The 23353-nt window shown below is 41.1% G+C and overlaps 1 protein-coding gene across 2 annotated transcripts in view; it reads left to right on the plus strand.

Moving 5' to 3' along the window:
• Nucleotides 1–23353, plus strand: part of INO80 (INO80 complex ATPase subunit) — a 119431-nt gene that overhangs the window by 90266 nt on the left and 5812 nt on the right. For both annotated transcript variants that reach the window (XM_054028174.1, XM_054028176.1), the window contains 6 exons: nt 4264–4391; nt 12831–12925; nt 15549–15621; nt 20475–20633; nt 21909–22011; nt 22592–22680. In XM_054028174.1, coding sequence (XP_053884149.1) covers nt 4264–4391; nt 12831–12925; nt 15549–15621; nt 20475–20633; nt 21909–22011; nt 22592–22680 — 647 coding nt within the window. The remainder of the gene's footprint in view (nt 1–4263; nt 4392–12830; nt 12926–15548; nt 15622–20474; nt 20634–21908; nt 22012–22591; nt 22681–23353) is intronic.

The following is a 23353-nucleotide window of genomic DNA, read 5'->3' on the forward strand; positions in this document are numbered from 1 at the left end:
AATTCAGGTATTGAACTGTCCTTCTAGTGCTGCCCCTATGTATATTTCACTGCGGGTGCACGTGCGCTTCATGCACCTGGAGTAAGAGAATTCTTACAAGCAGTGTTGGTTGGTCTACACATGTGCTCTTGCTCTCCTCATGCCTCAAACTAAGGGTATAAAGGACAGAGAAGATCAACCACCTCTCCAGTTCCTTCTTACCACTGTGTTGCTTGAGTCAGAATCGCCAATGTTCAGAACAGTTACTTCATCATTATTCTTCGATCTGTAAATATTTTATAGTTTGCCTTTACTGTATTTTTTGCTTAGTTCTTAATACAATAAAAGCTGTTTTATCTAGCATGTTGGGGGAGTAGGGGGTGCCGGTAAGTGAAGAATGCCAGTTAAGTAAGAGGGAGGGAAGGAGTTTAGGTGTGGGAGGGGGCTTGGGGCAGGGGATTGGGGCGCAGGAGGGGGTACAGGCGGGTGCCAGATCCAGGGGTGCTCACCTCAGGCAGCTCCCCACAAGTGGCGGTCTGTCCCAGCTGCTCCTAGGTGGAGGCATGGCAGGCAGCTCTGTGCGCTGTCTCTGCCCACAGGCACCGCCCCCGCAGCTCCCATTGACCGTGGTTCCCAAGCAATGGGAGCTACAGAGCTAGTGCTCGGGGCGGGGCAGGGGCAGTGCGCGGAGCCACCTGCCGTGCCTCCGCCTAAGAGCAGCTGGGACAGGTTGTGGCTTGTGGGGAGCCGCCCGAGGTGAGCACACCCTGGATCCGGCACCCCCATTACACCCCAACTCCCTGCCCTGAGCCCCCTCCCACAGCCAAACTCCCTCCCAGAGCCAGTGCTCCGCACCCCCTCCTGCACTGCAACCCCCTGCCAGCCCTACGCCAACTAGACTATAAACTGGAATTTCAATGAAGATCAGAAATGCCGGTTTATAGAGCTTTTCGGTTGGTGAAGTGCCAGATAAAACAGCTTATACTGTAATTTTAATAAGTTAAATTCCCTGCCTGGGGGAGCACCCACCTCCACCTGCCCCAGGGAGGACAGAGACTATTATACCAGAAGATGTTTTTCTCTTCCATAGCCACAATTTCCCCCATTATCGGGACCTTCTGTCACTAGGGAGATCTCTAGATGGATTTCTGGCTGTATCCTACTCAGCTATCAGCTGTCACATCTTCCTACCCTATATGGAGTAAAGGCTCATTCTACAAGAACACAAGTAACATCAGTGACTGCTTCAGGAAGTATCTCTACTTTGCATTTACAAAGTGGCTACATGGAGTTCCGTCCACACATTCACAAGACATGATGCTCTAGTACAGGACTCCTCTGCTGACACATCCTTTGGTACAGCAGTCATTCAGATAGTTCTGCCACCTGCATCCTCACACCTTCCTCCTCCTTGAGTACTGCTTCTCAGTCACCCACAGTAGAATACACATTGGAACCAGCACTCAAAAAAGAAGTTACTTACCTTATAATAACTGGAGGTTCTTTGAGATGTGTGGTCCCTATCTGTATTCCACTACCCACCCTCCTTCATCTCTGCTTCAGATCATTCTTGGATTTGCAGTAGAGAAGGAACTGGAGAGGTGGTTGCTCTGCTCCATCCTTTATACCCTCAGTTTGAGGCACGCAGGCCCATGCCTGGACCAACAGACACTGCTTGCAAGAATTCTCCAACTTGGCATATGCACACAGTGGAATACAGGTAGGGATCATGCATCTCAAAGAACCTCCAGTTACTAAAAGGTAAGTAACTTGCTCTTCTTGGTGACCACGTCTCGGGATTCTGTAGTTGGAGGAATCCAGAGAGAAGGTTTGAAATCATTGAAACAGTGAACCTAGTTTGGCATGTTTAAGTCCTGGCAATGCAAGCACGTTTCCATCAAATGACCTCCATGAACATAAGGGAGGAAGAGATTGATTGTGCACATAGAGAGACCAGCAAAAAGAGCATTACGAGAATCTAAACAGGACAAAACAAAGGCGTGATCAAAGGTGTCTGTGTCAGTAAGAGTGAAGTGTAAAGACAGTGTCTGACAGTGTTGCTAATGTGGTAGAAATAAGCCCAGAAGGGGGGGGGCATTACGGTCATCTAGTTTGACATCCTGCATAACAGGGCATAGAATTTAACCCAGTAATTCCTGCATCAAGCTTTTAACTCTGTCTGAGCTAGAGTATATCTTTTAGAAAGACATTCAGTCTTGATTTAAAGACTCCAAGACATCCCTTGATAAATTGTTCCAGAGATTAATTACTCACTGTTACAAATTTATTTTCTAGTCTGAATTTGTCAAGCTGTAGCTCTCCAGTCACTGGATCTTATGCTTTTGTCTGCTTGATTAAAGGGACCTCCACTGTTAGAAATGTTCTCCCCATGTATAGGTACTGTGACAAAGTTCCTCCTCTATCTTGGTGGGTCCTGTGCTTATTGGCGGATTTTCTTGCCTCAGAGATTCACCATGTGGGTTGGGGAACAGCCCAGAGACCTTCCCCTCTGGAAGAACCCACAGTCCAGGTCAATTGGGAGGTTTGGGGGGAACCTGGGCCCGCCCTCTACTCCGTGTTCCAGCCCAGAGCCCTGTGGATTGCAGCTGTCTATAGTGCCTCCTGTAACAGCTGCATGACAGCTACAACTCCCTGAACTACTTCCCCATGGCCTCCTCCAAACACCTTCCTTATTCTCACCACAGGACCTTCCTCCTGGTGTCTGATAACGCTTGTGCTCCTCAGTCCTCCAGCAGTACACCCTCTCACTCTCAGCTCCTTGCACCTCTTGCTCCTAGCTCCTCACACTCACACCACAAACTGAAGTGAGCTCCTTTTAAAACCCAGGTACCCTGATTAGCCTGCCTTAATTGATTCTAGCAGCTTCTTCTTAATTGGCTCCAGGTGTCCTAATTAGCCTGCCTGACTTAACTGGTCAGGTTCCTGATTACTCAGTGCAGACCCTGCTCTGGTCACTCAGGGAACAGAAAACTACTCATCCAGTGACCAGTATATTTGCCCTCTACCGGACTCCTGTACCCCACTGGTCTGGGTCTGTCACAGTACTTATAGACAACTAAATCACCTCTTAGATTTCTCCTGGCTAAACAAATAAATTAAGCTTCTAACATCTCTCCAGGTTTTCCAGCTCACCCTGTATAATTGACCTGTCCTTATTACTTACCACTAATAATTTTGTGCTAACTGTAGACTTTGTCATAAATTATTTTATGTTGTGCTGTACTAAGTTAAATGCCTTATAGAAGTCTGTTATGTTAGCACATCACTTCTGGTCTAATTGATACATTGACAAGTCTGCAAAAAAAAGAGGGGGTGGGTGAGAGTGTACCTGCTAGATTATAGGAAAATATACTCTCAAAATCTCAGGACTCTGCTACAACATGAACTATCTGCAGTTATCACATTCCATCCTGATTATAAGCTTAGGATGCAGGCATCAAAAGGATAAAGTTATCTGTGATCTTTCCAGCTGAGAATTTTGGAGGAAATTTCTCCACCATCACCATTTCCCTCCTCCTGTCTCCTTTTCAGTGGTAGTACATTGCTTATGCACGGAATCTGCAAACAGACACTCCTTCCTGTGCAAACTGCTGCTGCGGTGCTGAAGGAGGGAGGATATGAAAAACAATATTTAAAATGTCTTAAAGATTGTCAGCTGGAAACTGCTCTTAAAAACAAAAAGAAAACTAGAAATGAGGGGGGAATCCAGGCAGTGTGTGAAGGATGTTTTGTTTCACAATGAACCAAATTGTTTCTGTGTACTGGTAATACTGCTGGTCTTGTGCATGCATCAGTAATATGAATAATATAACCAAACATCAGAGGATGGCAATAGCATATGTCCAAAAGACAGAACTTTGATGTTTGTCTGGGATAACATGAAGAGATTGCTTATAATTCTAGTGTGGACATAGTCTCCAGTGATACTAAGGGAGAGGCCTTGACAGTGGGACATGGCTATCTAAATGAGGATCAAGTCTTATTTGTGTGGACATGATTCCCAGGTTGGAGAGGGATGTAAATATTACTGAATGGGAGCTCTTATACGCCAGTTCCAGCCCAAACCAGCAAAAGTTACTATAAACAATGAGGTTAGACATGCTGGCCCGAAGGGAGCTTGCAGCTCCTCCAGTCCTAGTCACTTTAGGAAATGATACTGCAGTGAAACACTACAACGTTTCAGAAATAAATCCTTTATATAAGCTTGTTACATGTAGCTGTTTCAGCTTTTTACTCACTTGTTTCTCACCCTCTCCTTCTCAGACAAAGAGAGCCTGATCACGGACAGTGGGAAGCTTTATGCTCTTGACCTTCTGTTGACACGGCTGAAATCTCAAGGACACAGAGTTCTTATCTACTCTCAGATGACACGGATGATTGACTTGCTGGAGGTAGGTGGTAGATTCTGAAGATACTGATTTGAAATCTATCTCTTTTGATACAATAATTGTAATTTGGATCAGGCAAATATGGCATACAATTATTATAGGGACGCCCAGGAAACACATTCTCATACAGAAGTTTAATGGACATTACTGATGAGTCTAGGTGAGGTATGAAAGGGGGAAGATAATGGCCAGGATGAAGTTGGTATTCGTTGTTGAAATATCTTCAGTCTCTGCCTCAGAAGTGAAATTTCCATTGGATTAGTTTCTTGGGTAGGTGAGAAGAGTCTGTCTTAGAAGAGGTATGGGTGAGAACCAAGATCATAAACCAGGTGGCCTATTGGTAGAGCTCTTAACTGCCATAATGGAAATGAGTTCACTTCTCAATACCCTGTCTCTGTGGCTGCAGGGTATGAGAATCCTGCCAAAGCAGCACATGCATCCCCCGGAAGAAGGGCTGCATTGTGTCTATCAATGCCAGCCCCTCCCTTTCAATGAAGGATCAGCATTAATAGCTTTGTGATTTTTGCAGTCCTCTCCCACTGGAAAGGTAGCGGCCATGATGCATGCTAGGTATGAAATGGCTTTGAGGTTTCAGAAGACCACTGGAGTGTGTGTGGCTGAGGGTGAAGTTTTCAGACTGAATAGTGTGGCTGGCAAATATGAAAAACATATGAGGCAGTGCAATTTCAGTATTGCTGGAACATCAGGGTCCTGTGATCATTCAGGTGGCCTCTCATAAGTGCAGGTGGTGGTTATTAAATAACATTTTATATGCTACAGTATCTCTGCCATCTAGTCAAGACAACCAGGAAAGTATTTTCAGGACTTAAAAATGTGCAAAGGCTGAATCAACATTGGGTATAGGTCACAAATTCTGGAGTCTACTAGGAGTTCCGCTGACATGAGGCTTGGTAGCCATCTGCATGCTGAGTTGTATTTCTACTGCTATGAGAAGATCACACATTTCCAAATGACAGGAGGGATATAAGGCTGCCTTTCTGGATCTTGGCCAATTCCCCAGCCTGCTTCTCTTCTTGCAATACTGGACATAGTTCAGTCTTGTCCCCAGGCATTAAAGGCTGTCCACACCCCAGATCGTATCTCATAAGTCAAAGAAAGTGGCAGTTTAGTGCTCTCATCTTGTCTGTTAGCATTCTAGCTTTTAAATCTTGTTGTGGAGCACCAGTGAGCAAACTTTTCCCCCATGATATCTCCTCTCCCTCAGGGAACCAACATTTTCCAGGGCTCTGTTCCCCAAACTGGTCCACTTGTCAAGATCTCTTTGTTTGTCCTCTTCCCCTATCGTGGCAGAGAAGCTTATGCTGAGCAAACCAAAGGCCAACAAGTGCTCCAATTGCAAGAAAATTCTCTCAGGAACTATGTCACTGCTGCTCCGAGCCCTTTGATCCTTGCTTTACGAAAGGAAGGGACTGGACTGCACATTGGGGTGTTTTCTTCTCACGGTGGTAGCCAAGACTTCTCCACAAATATTTTTGTAAAATGTGGATCTAGCCTCATTGATGCCAGGGAACAGCAAACCCAACACACCTTGCTAGAAAAGGTGTTCTCAAATGCAAGTCCCATAATTTCCCAGGTCTTTTCAATCCACCTGAAAAAGGAAAAGCTCCAGGGTTATACCTTCTACCTCAAGTGGGTAATTGAGTCACTTGTGCAGTAGTCTGGCCTACTGTCTGACTCTCCTTCTCAATAGGAGGCTCTTAGTTGTTCTGGCATCTACACCTGTATTACTTCTCCAGTTGCGTACTGGAGCATTGAGGAACAGAGTCTTTGTTTGGAGAATAGAGGGCACTACTTGCCGCCTTAATCTAGAAGGGTGTGGAGGAAGTGTGTATGTGAAGGGTTGATAAAGTGTTGTGAATCCATCATGCAAAAGCATTTAGGACGTGGAATGCATCAAAATGCACAAGTTCAATTAGATGCACCAAGGCTGGTAGATGCACCAAATTTTTTGTTCTGTGAGTGCCTATGTGGTAACAGGAACATGCACATTTATTCTCTTTACCCACCTTTGCCTGTCAGCTCTCTTCTAATTAGTGAACATGATAATGAAATAGGCAAGGTTTAGAAGACTTAGAAGTTATAATACTCATGTATTTCACTATTTTGTCCTCTCCCAATAACTGTGCAGATAGGTAGAAAAGTGGGATGGCATGTGAATGTGGAATTCCATGGTCTATCATGTGCTCTCCCAGCATGGGTGTGGCTTTGTTGACAATCACTCATCAGAGAAGCTGATTATTTTTTCAGCGTTCCAGCCCATGCTTTAGGGAGCGGATATTTGTGGTTCAGAAAAACTATTTGAAAAAAACAAATAATTATGTAAAGATACATAAAACATTGGTCTTCTCAGCCTTGATTGAGTCTCTGTAAACGTAAATTACACTAAAATAGAGGGTTCTGCACTTCACATCAGTGTAGAAAAAGTCAAGTGCCCTTATTTAGAACAGTTTTGTAACAGTGGTGTCTTCGCTTCTAGTGAAAGAGAAAGCTTAATGAACTTACAGAAATACACTTTGGTTAAAACAGGGGCTGAGAATCAGTTGTGGATACTATTCCTAGTTCTACAACTGATTTGCTCTGTGACCATAGGCAAGTAACTTGTCTAGGCTTGTCTATAAGTTTAGATGACAGGGTGGTAAAAAATGTTTGACTTCTTTACACTACAATTTCTACACTACAGCTCTACTACCAGTGGAAAATTATGGATCCAGTTTTTCCTAAGGGTGTCGATGTACCCTTGGTGCTTTAATTCCCTGTCTAAAAAGATGGGGAAAACACTTACCTACTGTGGTTAGATGTTTGGCTGTGGGTATGTGTTCTCCCTGTGTGCTGCCCCAGCTCTGCGCAGACAGCCAGCACATCAGACCTCGAGCGAACTGCCCAATAACCACAAGAGCCATTCAAGTACAAAGGTGCCAGGCCAGGTTTATTGTTGACAAAGCATGGTAATAGCACCTGGCAGACTCTCTGAGGATACTAAGACATGTATGCCCATGACAGTGGATACAGCTCAGTGAATGGCAGGACTTTCCATTCTCCCCTTAGCTGGACAAAAATACTCCCTCTGACATGCATCTTTATTCCCTGATACAAACAAGTTTGTATTGCCTCTCTTCTGACATAGTTAGTTACTGCCCTCTGACGTGGCTAGTTATCACCTTGTACATGTTGGTTCGATCAAAACATACTGTTATCCTGACCTTATATTTTAGGAGGGGTCAGTGTGTTCCTGTTATCCTTGGGGAATGTTTTTGTACCATCCTTAATATCAGGATGTTCTGGTACCACTTAATATCGGGATGTTTTTGTGTGAGTATTCTGTGCTTAGCACTTCTGAGGAATGTGTATTTTTGCAATATTAGCTCTGTTCTTGCCAGATTCTGTGAGCAGGTCCTGCCTCATACTAGGCCTCTGATACAAGGGCTTATGTCTTCCTACTAGACCTACCACATAGAGGGGTTGGAAGACTTATTTAATGTTTGCACAGCACTTTGGAAATGTTAAATATTCTATATCTGCTGCTGCTGCTTATTGTTTGTTAAATGTTCAAAAAATGCTTGGATACTCTTGGATGAAAGGCACTACAGAAGTGCAACATATCGTTAATAGTAGTAGTAGCTTATTGCTGCTTCTCTGGTTCACTGAGTATTTCAAAATAATATTTTGGCAAAGGTAAAAGATAAGATAAAATTAAAGAATACATCAATCAAGAATATTTCAAGACAGAGGAAACTATAATGAAAGTGCAAATATAGTATTCAACATACTTAAAAAGAAAAGAAAAAAGTGGCGGGGGAAGGGGGAATAAATAATGCAGATCTGATGATTCCGCCTAGCTCATATTTTTAATGTTCTGTTTATTTCAAAAGCATAAAGCTAATTACAGGTAATATCCATAATAAGCAGTGGCTAAAGGAATTAAATGTTAATTCAACATGTAACCAGAGCAGATATAGCAATTATAGAAACTAATGAAATCTTAAAGAAAAAATAGCCTACCCGCAACCAAAGTTTTTGCCCCAAAAGAGAGAAATGCCAGAGACTCCATGAAGTCCTCTAAGGGACTTCACTATTACTATTGATTTTACATGGAAATATTCAAATACTGCAGTAATAGATGGCAGAATAAAACCTTAAAATAGATAAATAGCAATTATGTGAAGTGGTGCCACTATTTTAAAATGAATAACTCCCTGTGTAGACAATCCCTAAGTCCAGTACCTAAACGCAATGGAGCACTACTTTAGCAGGCTAGTAGAACATCCTGTTGTATCTAGTTAGTGCAGGTTTTATCGTAAACTGAGTTCCCTGACTTATGTGGGTTTGTTTTAGAAAATAAACGTTCTTTCAGTGTCATTTTTGCTCTCTGTATATTGACAGATTCTGCATATAGACATAATGGCTTTGTCTACAGTACGAGCTGGGTTGTGATTCCTAGCTCGTATACACATACTCATGCTAGCTTGATGAGAACTTGTGGGAGTATAAATAGTGGAGCTGTGGTAGCACAGGCAGTGGCAGCCAGGCTAAGTACATACCCACACAATTCAGGCAGGCTTGTACTCAGCATGGCTACACCATGCTGCTACTGTCTGTGCTACTTGCAGCTAGCACTTGTATGTGTACTCAAGCTGGGAATCACCCCTTGCTTATCAGATAGACATAGCCAATGTAGTAATTTTAAACCATTTTATCATGTTCATGACGTACTAATGTGAGTCACTGCTGTATATGTACAGCTTTCATACTGTTAAAGAGGAATCCACCAGCAGCTCTACACAGTCTTTGGACTGTGACTCACAGATTGGCTGAGAGTCCAATCAGCAGCTACAGTCCTCTGGGTATGAGCAACATTTCTTCCTAAGGATACAACTAAAGTCTTGTTCAGAAGGGCCTAGTTTTAGGGGGAGGGAGGTTTTGCTAGCTATTTATTTTCCTCTGTTATTTCTGGGATTGTCAATTAATCGCAGTTAACTCACACGATTAACTCAAAAAAATTAATTGTGATTAATCGCAGTTTTAATTACACTGTTAATCAATAGAATACCAGTTGAAATGTATTAAATATTTTGGATGTTTTTCTACATTTTCACATATGTTGTATTCTGTGTTGTAATTGAAATCAACTTGTATATTCTTTTTATTACAAAAGTTTGCACTGTGAAATGATAAACAAAAGAAATAGTATTTTTCAATTCACCTCATACAAGTGCTGTAGTGCAATCTCTTTGCTGTGAAAGTGCAATTTACAAATGTAGATTGTTGAGTGCAGTTATGTAACAAAAAAAAAATGTAAAACTTCAGAGCCTACAAGTCCACTCAGTCCTACTTCTTGTTCAGCCAATTGCTAAGACAAACAAGTTTGTTTACATTTACAGGAGATAATGCTGCCCTCTTCTTAGTTACAATGTCACCAGAAAGTGAGAACAGGTGTTTGCATGGCACTTTTGTAGCCGGCATTGCAAGGTATTTACGTGCTGAACATTCATATGCCCCTTCATGCTTCAGCCACCATTCCAGAGGACATGCTTCTATGCTGATGATGCTCATTAAAAAAATGTGTTAATTAAATTTGTGACTGAACTCCTTGGGGGAGAATTGCATGTCCCCTGCTCTGTTTTATCCACATTCTGCCATATATTTCATGTGATAGCAGTCTCGGATGATGATCCAGCCCATGTTGTTCATTTTAAGGACACTTTCACTGCAGATTTCACAAAACACAAAGAAGGTACCAATGTGAGATTTCTAAAGATAGCTAAAGCACTCGACTCAAGGTGTAAGAATCTGAAATGCCTTCCAAAATCTGAGTGGGATGAGGTGTGGAGCATGCTTTCAGAAGTCTTAAAAGAGCAACATTCCGATGCGGAAACTACAGAACCCAAACCACCAAAAAAGAAAATCAATCTTCTGCTGGTGACATCTGACTCAGATAATGACAATGAGCATGCGCACTGCTTTGGATGGTTATCGAGCAGAACCCGTCATCAGCATGGACACGTCCCCTAGAATGGTGGTTGAAGCATGAAGGGACATATGAATCTTCAGTGCATCTGGCATGTAAATATCTTGCGATGCCAGCTACAGTTGTGCCAGGCGAACACCCGTTCACACTTTCAGGTGACATTGTGAACAAGAAGCGGGCAGCACTATCTCCTGCAAATATAAACAAACTTGTTTGTCTGAGCGATTGGCGGAACAAGAAATAGGACTAAGTTAGTGGTTCTCAAACTTTTGTACTGGTGACCCCTTTCACATAGCAAGCCTCTGAATGCGGCCCCCCCTTATAAATTAAAAACACATTTTTATATATTTAAACCATTATAAATGCTGGAGGCAAAGCAGGGTTTGGGATGGAGGCTGACAGCTCGCAACCCCCATATAATAACCTCACAACCCCCTGAGGTGTCCCAACCCCCAGTTTGAGAACACCTGGACTGAGTGGACTTGCATGCTCTAAAATTTTACATTGTTTTATTTTTGGATTCAGGTTTTTTGTACGTAATTCTATATTTGTAAGTTCAACTTTCATGATAAAGAGATTGCATTACAGTATTTGTTTTAGGTGAATTGGAAAAATACTATTTCTTTTGTTTTTTTTACAGTGCATATACTTGTAATAAAAAATAAATATAAAGTGAGCACTGTACACTTTGTATTTTGTGTTGTAATTGAAATCAGTATATTTGAAAATTTAGAAAACACCCAAAAATATTTAAATAAATGGTATTGTATTATTGTTTAACAGTGCGATTAATCGTGGTTAATATTTTTAAGCACTTGACAGCCCTAGTTATTTCTTAATCCATTGTTAAACATTGCCTCCCATAACTGCCTGTAGGGAAGATAGAGCTACTACTTGAGAGCCTAGGCGCTGGATCTGTTCTGATAGATTTAGTGAGGAGTGTGCAACATATGCTCAGCCAAGAAGCTGTAGGGCATTTCTGACAGCCTGCTTAAATTGGCTTTTAGCTCCTCTTCTTTCTCCCCCACTTTCCTGTCCTGTGCTGTGGGCACTGATTTTTGTGCTGTTGTGTTTGATAATATCTGCTGAAAGGGAGGGGTGGAATGTTTAGGGCTACAGAAGGCTTTCAGGTACTGCCAGTTCTTTAGAAATTCATGCAGCAGTTTAGATTGTTTCCTTCTAGTTTGGAGTTTGCTACTCATCCTAGCTGGCTGTTCTCTTTCCCCTCACAGAAAGATGCATGTGTTTATTAGAACAGAGCTAAAAATGGGAAAATACAAGACATTTGAAATAGTAGGATCGCTCCTACACGCTTGAGTTGGGGGATTTACATCACCTGTCAGATGTGACTAGATCTGCATTACAGAGGCTCCATGCATGAATGTGAGCTGCCACATCATGAACAGACCTGCATTTTTGTTTCTGACAACACCAAATAGGGATTGCAAAGCCAAGTTGTTCACATTAAATAAGGAAGGGGTGTGAAGGACAGTTACCTAATAATAGAGACAGGTATGTATAGATTCTCCTTGCAGTAGAAGAGAAGAGAAGAAAAAAGCTTAAATCTACCTATAGCCTTTGCATCAGGGAAGAAGCATTATTAGAGTGAGTCTGCAAATTTTCGTCAGCACTTCACAGCTTGCTTTTCCATGGGACCAGTCACTGGCACCCACTTTCCAAAGAGCTGAGGGTCAAGCACCTACCTGCTCTTTGGAAAGTCGGCACCTGTGATTGCTCTGCCCTGGCCCTGCCCCCACTCCACCCCTTCCCCCTAAGCCCCACCCCGCCTCTTCCCGCCACCACTTAGGGTGACCAGATAGCAACTGTGAAAAATCAGGACGGGGTTGGGGGTTAATAGGCACCTATATAAGAAAAAGCCCCAAATGTCGGGACTGTCCCTATAAAATCAGCACATCTGGTCACTCTACCCCCACTCCACCCCCAGTCTGCCTCTTCCTGACCAGTTCCGCCCCCTCTCCTGAGCGCGCTGCGTCCTCGCTCCTCCCCCCTCCCTCTCAGCCTCTTGCATGCCGTGAAACAGCTACTGTTCTTCGAGTGGTGTCCCTGTGAATGCTCCACTCTAGGTGTTGATGCGTCCCTGTGCCGGAGATCGGAGATTTCTCGCAGCAGTACTCGGTCGGGGTGAGGGCGCGCACAGGGGTCGTCTCGTGCAGCCATTGGCACCTCCTGTAGCGCGCACTCCCCTGACCGTCCCCTCAGTTACTTGTCAACTATCCTCGGCTGGGCAGTGTTCTCCTTGATGCTTTCTTGGGGGGGGGGACAACCAAAGTTAAAAGTTAGATAGGAACTTCTTTTTAGTCTCAAAAAAACAAGAGTACTTGTGGCACCTTAGAGACTAACAAATTTATTAGAGCATAAGCTTTCGTGGGCTACTGCCCACTTCTTCGGATGCATGACACTGACTCAAAAAAAATTTTTTTTTGCATGCTTTGCAGGAATACATGGTTTACAGGAAACATACCTACATGAGATTGGATGGTTCTTCAAAGATCTCTGAAAGAAGGGACATGGTAGCTGACTTTCAGAACAGGTAATCTGTTTATAAAAGCAATGGATTAAGCATTTGAAAAATGTTAAGTAAACTAAGTCACCGTCTCAAAAGGCTTACATACTAAATAGAAAACGTATGTATGGAGGGAAAGGGATGAGATGTAATGGAAATCAGTTTGATTGACCAGTGAAGTTTAGCTAACATCATGGAAGTTCCATGCTTTTTATTTTTGTCTCTTTTTGTTTGTTTGTTTTTAATTTCAAGTTAACCCTGATTAATTGAAAGTCTCACTGAACATGTGACGCCTTCAAATACATGGCATTTGGTTAACCAGGATTTCTAATCCTGTGGCGCTTAGGAGCGCTTAGGAGCGCCACAGGGCTGAAACTAAGCTTCTGTGAAATACAGTAGCACAAAGCAACTCTACAGTACCAGAAAATCTGTCCTTACTTATCTTGAATATGGCCTTGTCTATAGAGAATCCCAGTGGGAATGAAATGGTAGTATGTGGTGTACTATATGTTCTGTGGAGTGACATTCTGAGAGTTAAATTGAAATCACAGTTGTGATTTTGAGCTTTCGAAATAGGCCTCGGTCTCTTAAGTGCAGTATGTTTCATAGAAGGGGAAAAGAAATAAACTATATATTCTCTTAGGCAGTAGGGCTCTACTTACCAATTTTGATGTTAAGCTATAGGAATTGAGTTATGTAGGGCCAGTCCATTGTAATGAAGCAAAGTTTCTAAACCAGCCCTCTTAGGTTACACTAGCACAAAAAGAAGGGATATGGAGTCTGTCTCACCTTATTACAGGGTTACATATTGTTGCACAACTTCATCTCCATCAATGCATATTATACCCACTATCTGTATTTATATTTACTAACTCAAGTTCCCTCATGTAGTCATGGGATGTAACTTGCTAAGATGTTGCTGTGACAAATAGTCCATAGTCTGAGATGATGTGATGTCTATTGGTAAAACAACCCTTGTGAATGAATTGTTAACCACTGAGAACAAAATCAGTATCCTTTTACAGCAATAGGATTTATAAAATACTGTTGGTTTCCATCTGCCAAGGGATAAAAATACAGGTTCTAGAGTACAGGATGGTCTTTGTGCTAGCCTTGTCAGAGTGGAATTGCAGTTTTGAAGGTGGAGCGAGATATACATGTGAACTCTGGTTTTGAAAATAAAACCAAGAATCAATGTCTTTGAGGCAAAAGGACTTGGAGGGATTGTGTGCTATGTAGAGACTATTAGGTAAGCCTCCCTGAGCAGGAATATTTGAAAAGGGCAAACGTGTGCAAACCTTCAAGAAAAGTGAGATGGAAATACACTACCTAATATTTAATTGATTCCAGCAGTCAAAACAGGTTTCCAACTGGTTATGATCTCCTCTCTAGAATTCTAACACTTCTTCCTATAAGAAGTTCAGCAAATTATTTTTATTAATGAATAGAACATCTATCAAGAAAAATAATAATTTCAGCTAGAAATTCCTTTGATATAAAGGTCAGCCAGTCTAAACAAGAATTCCTATAAAAAACTATTTAAATTCCCCTTGTGCAGTATTTATTTGTGAGGAATAAGTCCAGGAAAAAGTCTGACTGAGACTAAAGGCTGTTCTGCAGGATGTCCTGGCAGGACGCTGTTAACACACAACTATAGAACTACGATACATTCATAAGATCTATAGTAAAATCCTCCCTCTCTCCCTTCCCTCTGACATTTCCAGAAAAGGATACTTGGACCTTTCAAAACTGAAGATTTCATGCATCATCCTATTATTGATATCACATAAATAGTCATTCAGCTTCAAAATGTTTTACAATAATTCACTACTGTAGCCTTACGACATTCTTGCGAAATAGATAAGTAATGTTATCTGCATTTTACAGATAAGGAAAATGAAGAAAACAGACTGTAGTTTGTCGCTCAAGATCAGTGTCACAGCTACGGCCAGAATTCAGGAGTTCTTAGATCCTAGACTTATGCTCAGGCAACTAGATCTTGCCTTTTTTTTTCATGCTGCCAAGACAGTATAGTATAAATCAAGACAGCTGGAAAATCAGATTGTTCCTTTTATTATAAAATAAAATAAAATTGTTGGGACCTCGAAGAAAACATTCAGTTTAGGAACAATTTTTTATCTACGTAATATTTTCTGAGTTCCTCTTCCTTTATTCTTTACCAATAAGATATTTATAGTTAGACAGGATCTTTTGAGTTCATCAGCTTCTGTTCATTTCGCCACTTGACATCCTAATCTTAGATTTACAGGTGGCTCTATGAAAATGTTTGTGAAACTACAGATCAGGAATCATGACTTCAGAGGGTGAATGAGTAACATGGACCAGATGAACACGTCCTATGTTGTAATCAAGTATAAGAAGCCTCCACTATGTTTTTAAAAGAACATTCCGTTGTATGAATAGCTGCAGTCACAGGTGTCTTTAAGCATCACTGAACTGTATTTTAACTCCCTTTCTTTCTCTTCCTCTCCACTCACCCCTTTTTCTCAAACCATCCAATGGGAGTTAGGTGCCTAAATACCTGTAAAAACCTCTTGGGGGTTTCTTTTCTAGCTCATTATATAGTGTAATGTTTGTAATGATGACATAAACTAAGCAGATTTTTTTTTTCTTCTCTTCCTGTCTGCAGGAATGATATCTTTGTGTTCCTGTTAAGCACAAGAGCTGGAGGATTGGGCATTAACCTCACAGCTGCAGATACGGTAGGTGGATAGCTTAGTATAGTAACACCAGATCTCAAGACCTATGTCGGTAGAAGGTTAGTTAGCTTGCTGGTATTTTGGTTAATTTCAGTTGTAACCGTTCTCTTGTTTTATCCTGCCTTCACATATCCCAAACATCCTTTTCTCTTAAGCTTTCCCTACCTTTCTTTTTCTCTATTCTGTAGCAAAACTGATAGCCTTGTCTGTGTGAAACTCTGAGCTGTCTCAGCCATGTTTTTTTTAAATACCACCATTCTTATCAAGAAACTGTATTAGCTTATTGATTCCACTCATATCTGGGAAACATTACTGCAGTTTGTGGCATATATGAGAAATAAAGGAACAGTTTGTAGACAATTGCACACCTACAGCATTGGCTCTGCGAGATCTTGGAGACAACCCTACCCCTAAGAGTTTTTAATGTCTGCTTTATGGGTGAACCTGGAATGTAACTGAATGACACTGGGAGCTTACAAATAGTAGATACAGGTCTGTCTCATCTTACGCGGGGGTTCCGTTCCGCGGTTAGCGCGTAAAGCGAAAACCGTGTATAGCCAAAACCCCATTGAGTTCAATGGCGGGTGAAATCGCCCGCACTACAGGTATAGTATTAAAACTGTTGTTTTTCTCTTTTTTTTTTTTTTTTTTTGTTTTGTTTTTGCCGACCGCGTAAAGTTGAAATTGTGCATGTTAAATGCGCGTAAGATGCGACAGACCTGTAATACATTTTCACAATGGATTGTACTTTACCGCTGGACAATTTAAACTTAAGCTTCAGTAGTAAAAGAATATGGTAACCTACCTCAGCAAAATTATTACAGCACTGTCCATTTTAAAAGCATTTGTGAAGTCAGAGAATAGGCAGAGCAGCCAATAAGCCAGGCTGTAGTGCTTGTTGAATCTGTCAGTAGATTAGTATGACTCTGGCAATACAATTTAAGAATAATGGGTCAACTTTCCATTTCATGTCTACACCATATCAGATGGCTCTGTATGAACTGCTGTTGGATCACTTTAATTCACCTTTTAGGACTTTAAAATTGGCAGTTGTTGCGTTTCAGTGGCTTTTTTTCTGAGATTATAAAAATTAATTCAAAAAGTATGCACTGCTAAAAGAGAAGTAGAAAAGAAGAGACATAACGTTGGCATTCAAGAGGGCATAGACTGAGTATCTTCTAAAAGGTGCTATACAACTTGCAGGATAAATCAAAGAAAATGGAATTATTGCTGGGGCATTTTCCCACCAAGTGTATGTACAGAAAGATATTTCACGTGTCAAATATATATGTCACTATAACTGAGAATCTTGCCATAATCCATCACCCAGCTGAGGTTAATAGGATAAAAAAAGAATGTGCAATAAGTAAACAAAGAAATAAGCACAGCAGTCACATTAATTAACATAGTGAGCACATTTTGAGCCTTCCAAGCAACAGTTGGGACTTGCCTGGCTGATACATTAAAAACTTGTTTTGGTGTTTGTCTTTTGTTTATTCTTTCACTCCGATAAACTTAAGTTTTAGAATGTCTGTTAAGTATCTGTTTGAGACTAACTTTAGTAAATAATGCATGGAATTGAAATCTATTAAATTAAAGGCATTACATTTAAAATGGATGAAAGGAACTATATTTTAATTAACCAATGGAATTTGCTGCTACAGGATCTTAAGTTTCCAAAAAAAGGTGACGCTTTAAAAAAATATGAATAAGAGCACAATTATAAATTACTGAGGGTAAGAACTACAAAGATTTCCTACCCTAATGCTTCAGAAGATTAGATCGCCACCAACCAAGATCAGGAAAACATTTCTCCTTCCATTTACCCATGGTATAATATTGCACAATTGTATAGGTGAATTGCAGGGGAGAGGTGTCTTCTGTTGAAGCATCTGTCATTAACTACTGAGACAGGATACCGGACCATATGAATCATTGATCTATTCCAATGCTTGTATTCTTTTTAGTTTGTGTATGCTTAGATTTGACAGCAAGTGAGACTGGCTGTTGGTCTCAGAAAGGCAGCAGGCTTCTGAGCCTAAAATCTCCATACCCTCTCCCTTTTTCAACCAGTCTGTCCCCATTTGTAGCCTCTTAAAGAAATGAGAACAAAGCAAGCACCCACAGGGTTACCTGTACAAACAAAGATGGATGGATGTCAGACACTTTCACATTGTTTGGTATAACCAATATAGTTCTTAATTTGGGGTATTTTGAACTGGAATTTTGAGATTTATAGGTAGATATGGATACATTTTTTGTCATGGTAAAATTAAGCAAAATTCTTGGAACAGTGATGGTAAAAATGTACAAAATCAGGGTAGGTGGGGGAGGAGGCTGAAGCCCAAGGAGGGCTGGGGCACTGAGAGTCCAAGCCCCACTGCCGCCTGGGGCTGGAGCTGAGTCTGAGGCGAAGAAGTCACGGAGGTCTGTTAAAGTCATAGAATCCATGACCTCCATGACCAAATCGTATCTTTGCTGATAGACTACTCTCTTGCTATGGTTATAGTGTTCTTCTAAAACATGAAAGGGCTTGCACTGTGAAATTAAGAATGATTGACCTAGATTTTCTGCAACTTTATTCTGTTACACTAAGGATTTATTTGGGAGATTCCAAAGTTGCATATTTCAAAGGCCAAAGAAGAGGCTGTATATCAACAGAAGCACAAAGAGCTTCACATGACTTGAAAACAAGGAGTTCTTGCCTGTTTTTATTGAGTCCATTTAATCTGTTTTTCTTTTGGGTTTATTGAAGATACTGTCTTCTGAATTTGAATTAGGGCAACTATATTTTGATATATAAAATACTTGCTCTGAATGGTCATCTTTACCTCCTCTAAATGTACAAATCCATTTACCCTTTACATGTTGGTCAAATCTGTTCTGCTAATGGGATGATGGTAGCTACTGCTAGTGTTCTGGGAAAACCTTGATAGGCAACTTTTGTGCCAGATGTTTCTGCTCCCACCTAAGAGACAGACTGCTCAGGAGCCCTGGCTCTCTCCACTATTTTAAATCAAAAGCCTGGTGAAATTCTTCTAGCACTCTCCCCCCCCCCCCCTTTTAGATTATTCTTTGTTTTCTCTCACCACCTTCCCCCACAGCACAGAGTTGTTTTCTCTATCTAGGGAACTCGGCAACTAGCTGGTGCAAAAGGATGGCACAAGCAGAAAGTGCACAGTGCAGGGGACCCCTTCTCCTAGAGCCCAAAATGTCTCTTGTACTCTTAGGTACCCCATATTTATGGGGCTCTGCATAACCTTAAATATGTTGCATCCCTGTAACATCTTTGGCCTCTAGATAGGGGCCAAACTCTTCAACAACAGAAAGCCATACGACCCACGTCAGCCTCCAAACCTGACATTCAGGAAGAAACCATTGCTCCCAAATCCAGCATGGCTTTCAAGTCAGCATCAGAAGACCAACAGCAGTACATGCACTTTGCAAAGAAAAACAAGAAGACTGGCAAGCAAGACAAACCTTCCTCCTACAAGGGAAAATTCTTTTGGAGCTCCTCTCTTGTAGTAGATATATGGGGAAGCAAACCTTCCACTTCCATACCTGCAGTGACTTGCTTGGTCAGCATTTCTGGTCTTCCTGTTCCTGTGCAAGAACTCTTCCAACACCCCTCTCTCCCCGCCAGTGCAGTTGGATGGTAATTCTAATGGGTCAGAGGGCGGGCACTGCCCCTACAAGATAAGGGTCACATGTGAAGCCCCATCAACCAACAATTATATTAAAGAAAACCCTCAGGCAACTCCTTCATGAAGTCAGAATCCTCCTTGGATACTTTGCCCCATGAGACTGGGAGTTTTCCAGTTAGGAGAAATCTGAAGCTGGCTCCCAGGTCAGGTCATTTGCCCACAAATTCTTCAATACCATGGTGAAATAGGTGATCCTAGCACTCAGCCTGCATCAGATTCCTGATTACAGCAAGGGAGAACTGAAACCCTCCATGCAGAAAAGGGTTCCAGTATAAATTCAGAAAACAGCTAGGACTCTTCTTGTATGTGTCAGCATTAATGAGGTAATTGGATAAGTCCATGAAAGATAGACACCTCAACAGACCATTTATGAAGCAGTAAGGATTCTAAAAGAAGAATCAATTTAATATGGAAGTGTCTTAAACTGAAAAGCTGTTGTAGCAGTAGGGTTGAAAAACCAACCACCTGATACTTTTTTTATCTCAAGAAAAATAGGAGAGCTTCTGCAGTCTTGCATAAGCTACCTTAGTTCTTGGTTTCCTTAACATTTGGAGTGCTTCACTTTTCAATCTTAATGTTTTTTTTAATTTCTGTTTTGTATGGTATATGTATGTAAAGTATTTTGAAATAAAAATGGAATATAAATTTAAGATGTCAGTTGATGTTTGTGATAGGAGCACCAAAAGATATTTTTTTTCTGATTTGAGAGAAGAAATTGTTCTTGTACAGAAACCCTTTACATGAACTGCTCACTTAGAATGAATTTTTGCAAGCAAATCATACAGCCTCTAAAAATGGGTTTTATAATATAGATGGTGTCAGGCAACTCTTATTTTTTGCATTGTAATAAACTTTAGAATTCTGTTCATCCAAGCAAAGTATGTCAAGGTAGATAGGACTTCCTCAGTTGTTCCATAGGATTCCAAACACTAATGGTAATCAGCTATTTGAAAGCACCTGAAGTGCAGTGCAAAGGATTTTACAATCCTGTACCATGGAAGGCTTTCAGAGACTTTAGTCTGCAGTTAGCAAATACAGCAGAATAAAGTCCCCACAGTGGCAGGTTCTTTTCTTTTCTCAATACATACATCTAAATGCAAAGTGTTCTAGTCATTTTAACCCTATCTGTGCTTCTCTGATGTTCCTATGCAGGTAATTTTCTACGACAGTGACTGGAATCCAACAGTGGACCAGCAGGCCATGGACCGGGCACACAGACTGGGTCAGACGAAACAAGTCACTGTGTACCGGTTGATCTGTAAAGGCACCATTGAGGAGCGCATCTTGCAGAGGGCAAAAGAGAAGAGTGAGGTAGGAACGAAGAAGCCATCTGGAACAAGAGTGGGGTAGAGTGGATAGCAGAGAGTTCAACTGTGGAATTGTTCTGGGAAGTAGAATAGTCTCTTCAGACGTACAGAGAGAGACCCATATGGGTATCTCTATGCTAAAGGGAAAAAAATAGTATCCATATTATAACAGGGGAGCTGCACTGTGTAATGTGGATAGAGCCCAGGTGGTATCATGTCATGTGATAAACCCCCTCCCCCCCCCCACTGTTCTTGCTGAAAATGCCAGTTTAGACTAAAGCTTATGCTGTTGTTAATCTAGGAATTCCAATTTTTCTGGTGTAGACAAACCATCATGGCACACCAACCACTAAATTCTACAAAACTAAACCACTCTGCCTACAATTTCAAATATGTGATCTTATCTTATCAAATATGTGTAGAATTTTTTCAGAAAGTTTTGACAAAAACCAGACTCTGCGTATTTGAGATATGAAGGTTCCCAAAAATGCTCAACATCTTGCAGAATCAAGCAGTAAATGCTTTAAAACCTTGAGCCTCGCAACACCTTCAGGGAGCACATCTATACTTGCAAAAATTGGGTGCACAATTAATCATTGTTAGTGGTAGCAGCATTGAAAGTTGTATTGCAGACGGGGCTCAGGAATTGTACCATTTTTCCTCTGGATTAGACTTCGACTACATTAGAGCCTTCAATCAACTGTGCTTTGGTTGGTTGTATTGCAGCAATTGATGCACCGCTACTTGAGTGCATGCACATCGCCCACCCTGAATCAGTGTATGTTTTCCCCTTTGCATGCAGATTAGGGCTGCCTAACACCGAGTGGGTTGGGAGGTGGCTGTCATCTTTGACAGTTGACAAATACTCCTGATCTTTTTATACTATAGCTTCCACAGTTATTACCACCCGTGATGACTTGTGCATTTGATTTTTGTCAGTGTAGATCCACCGAGAGAGGTTAAGGGACTTGGTCATGTCCACACATTGAATTGTTGTCAAATCTAGGGTTTAGAACCCAGGCCTCCTAAAACCCTAAACCACACAGCCTCCCATGTAAGTCACTTGAAAAATAGGGATAGTAATACCTACCTCACAGGGAGGCTGAGAATTATTAATTAATATTTGTTTGGTACTGGGTTAAATTCTGCTGTTGGGTTTATCAGGATAGAATAATCATAACTTTCACCATTTTAACTAGCACCTTTTCCTAGTTAGTATTTAGTAAAGAGAAAAGAAAATAGCTCATGGTTTCTCTGTTTATATTTTCTTTACTTTTAGATCCAGCGGATGGTGATTTCAGGTGGCAATTTCAAACCAGACACCTTGAAACCCAAAGAAGTGGTCAGCCTTCTGCTGGATGATGAGGAACTCGAGAAGAAATGTATGTGCAGTGCACGTTGTTCTCCTTCTCCGTCTGTCTTGTGCTTCACTGGTTTAGAAATCTTTCCTCTCAACCTCTACAAACACATGCACCATAGATAACAACTTCTGTTTCCTGGCTTATTTTGTATCACTAATTATTTTTAGTTCAAGCTGGTTTCGTATCGCTATTGAGTGAAATGGGTGTAAGTTATGTGATGGTGCAGTATAAAGTTTTTAATGTCACTTTTTTAGGATCACCATATTATTCATGAATGACAAAGCTTTGGCAAAATAAATGCTAATAAGAACTTTATATTTCAGCACACATTTGGATGTACAATGTAGATGCACATTTTGATACCGCTTGAGAGAAGAATTTCCCAATAAGGCTTTTACTTTTCTGATTTCAGGGAGTTTGAATCTAGCATTACTCTTTAGGGACTTTCATTGTGTTAGTGTAATATTGCTGGGTTTTATCCAGGGCTTTTTCTAGAACCAGAGTCTTTTGTGAGATAAAGAATATTTATAGAGGGATAGGAAATAGCTTTGCAAAACTGTGATTCTTACATTACGCTTTTGCTACCTTTGTTTCCTGACAGTGCGTCAGCGTCAGGAGGAGAAGCGGCAGCAGGAGGAGACAAATCGTGTGAAAGAACGTAAACGAAAGAGGGAGAAGTATGCTGAAAAGGTACTTTGATGCAAGGATTGTGGTGGGGAAGAGTCTGAAAGGCTTTAAGCAGGGTTCTCACAGTATTACATAGTATGGACCAAGTTTTAATACAAAGACGGTTTCGTGGACATCCTCTTCTCCCATTCCCTATTATGTAACAGCCCTGTGGCAACTACAGCGATTGCTTACATATATAAGTAATATTAGGAAAATATGTAATGTATCTTTTACTTGTATCTTTATCTGTCTTTTGATGCAGCTTGCAGCTTGGAAATAACAAAGCGCTATGCGTGTATACAGCTCTCTGAACCACCAGTGATCACAGAGCCATTTGGAACCCCCTAGTTTAAAGAACTAAATGACATAATACTTTTCTGTTTTCATAGTTCATAAATCAGAGGCTTACTGATGCTGTCATCTTACCAGTTTTTGTTCTGGGAGTGTACAAATGGAATGTAAATTCAATACCCGATACCAGTAAAATCTCACTATCTGAATGGCGTAATGAGAGGGGAAACAGAAATTTGTAATATCAGAATTTCATTTTCTGGCTATTTGGATTTGCATAGTCTGAATTTAAGATATTGGAATTTGGATAATCAGAGTTTATAAGAAAGTATTTCATGCTCACTTTTAAAAAAAATTTTGAAATCAAAATCCTCTAACTCTTCAGTAGCGGAAATGCTGATAC

The sequence above is a fragment of the Malaclemys terrapin genome, chromosome 4, assembly GCF_027887155.1.
Source record: "Malaclemys terrapin pileata isolate rMalTer1 chromosome 4, rMalTer1.hap1, whole genome shotgun sequence".
Taxonomy (NCBI): domain Eukaryota; kingdom Metazoa; phylum Chordata; order Testudines; family Emydidae; genus Malaclemys; species Malaclemys terrapin.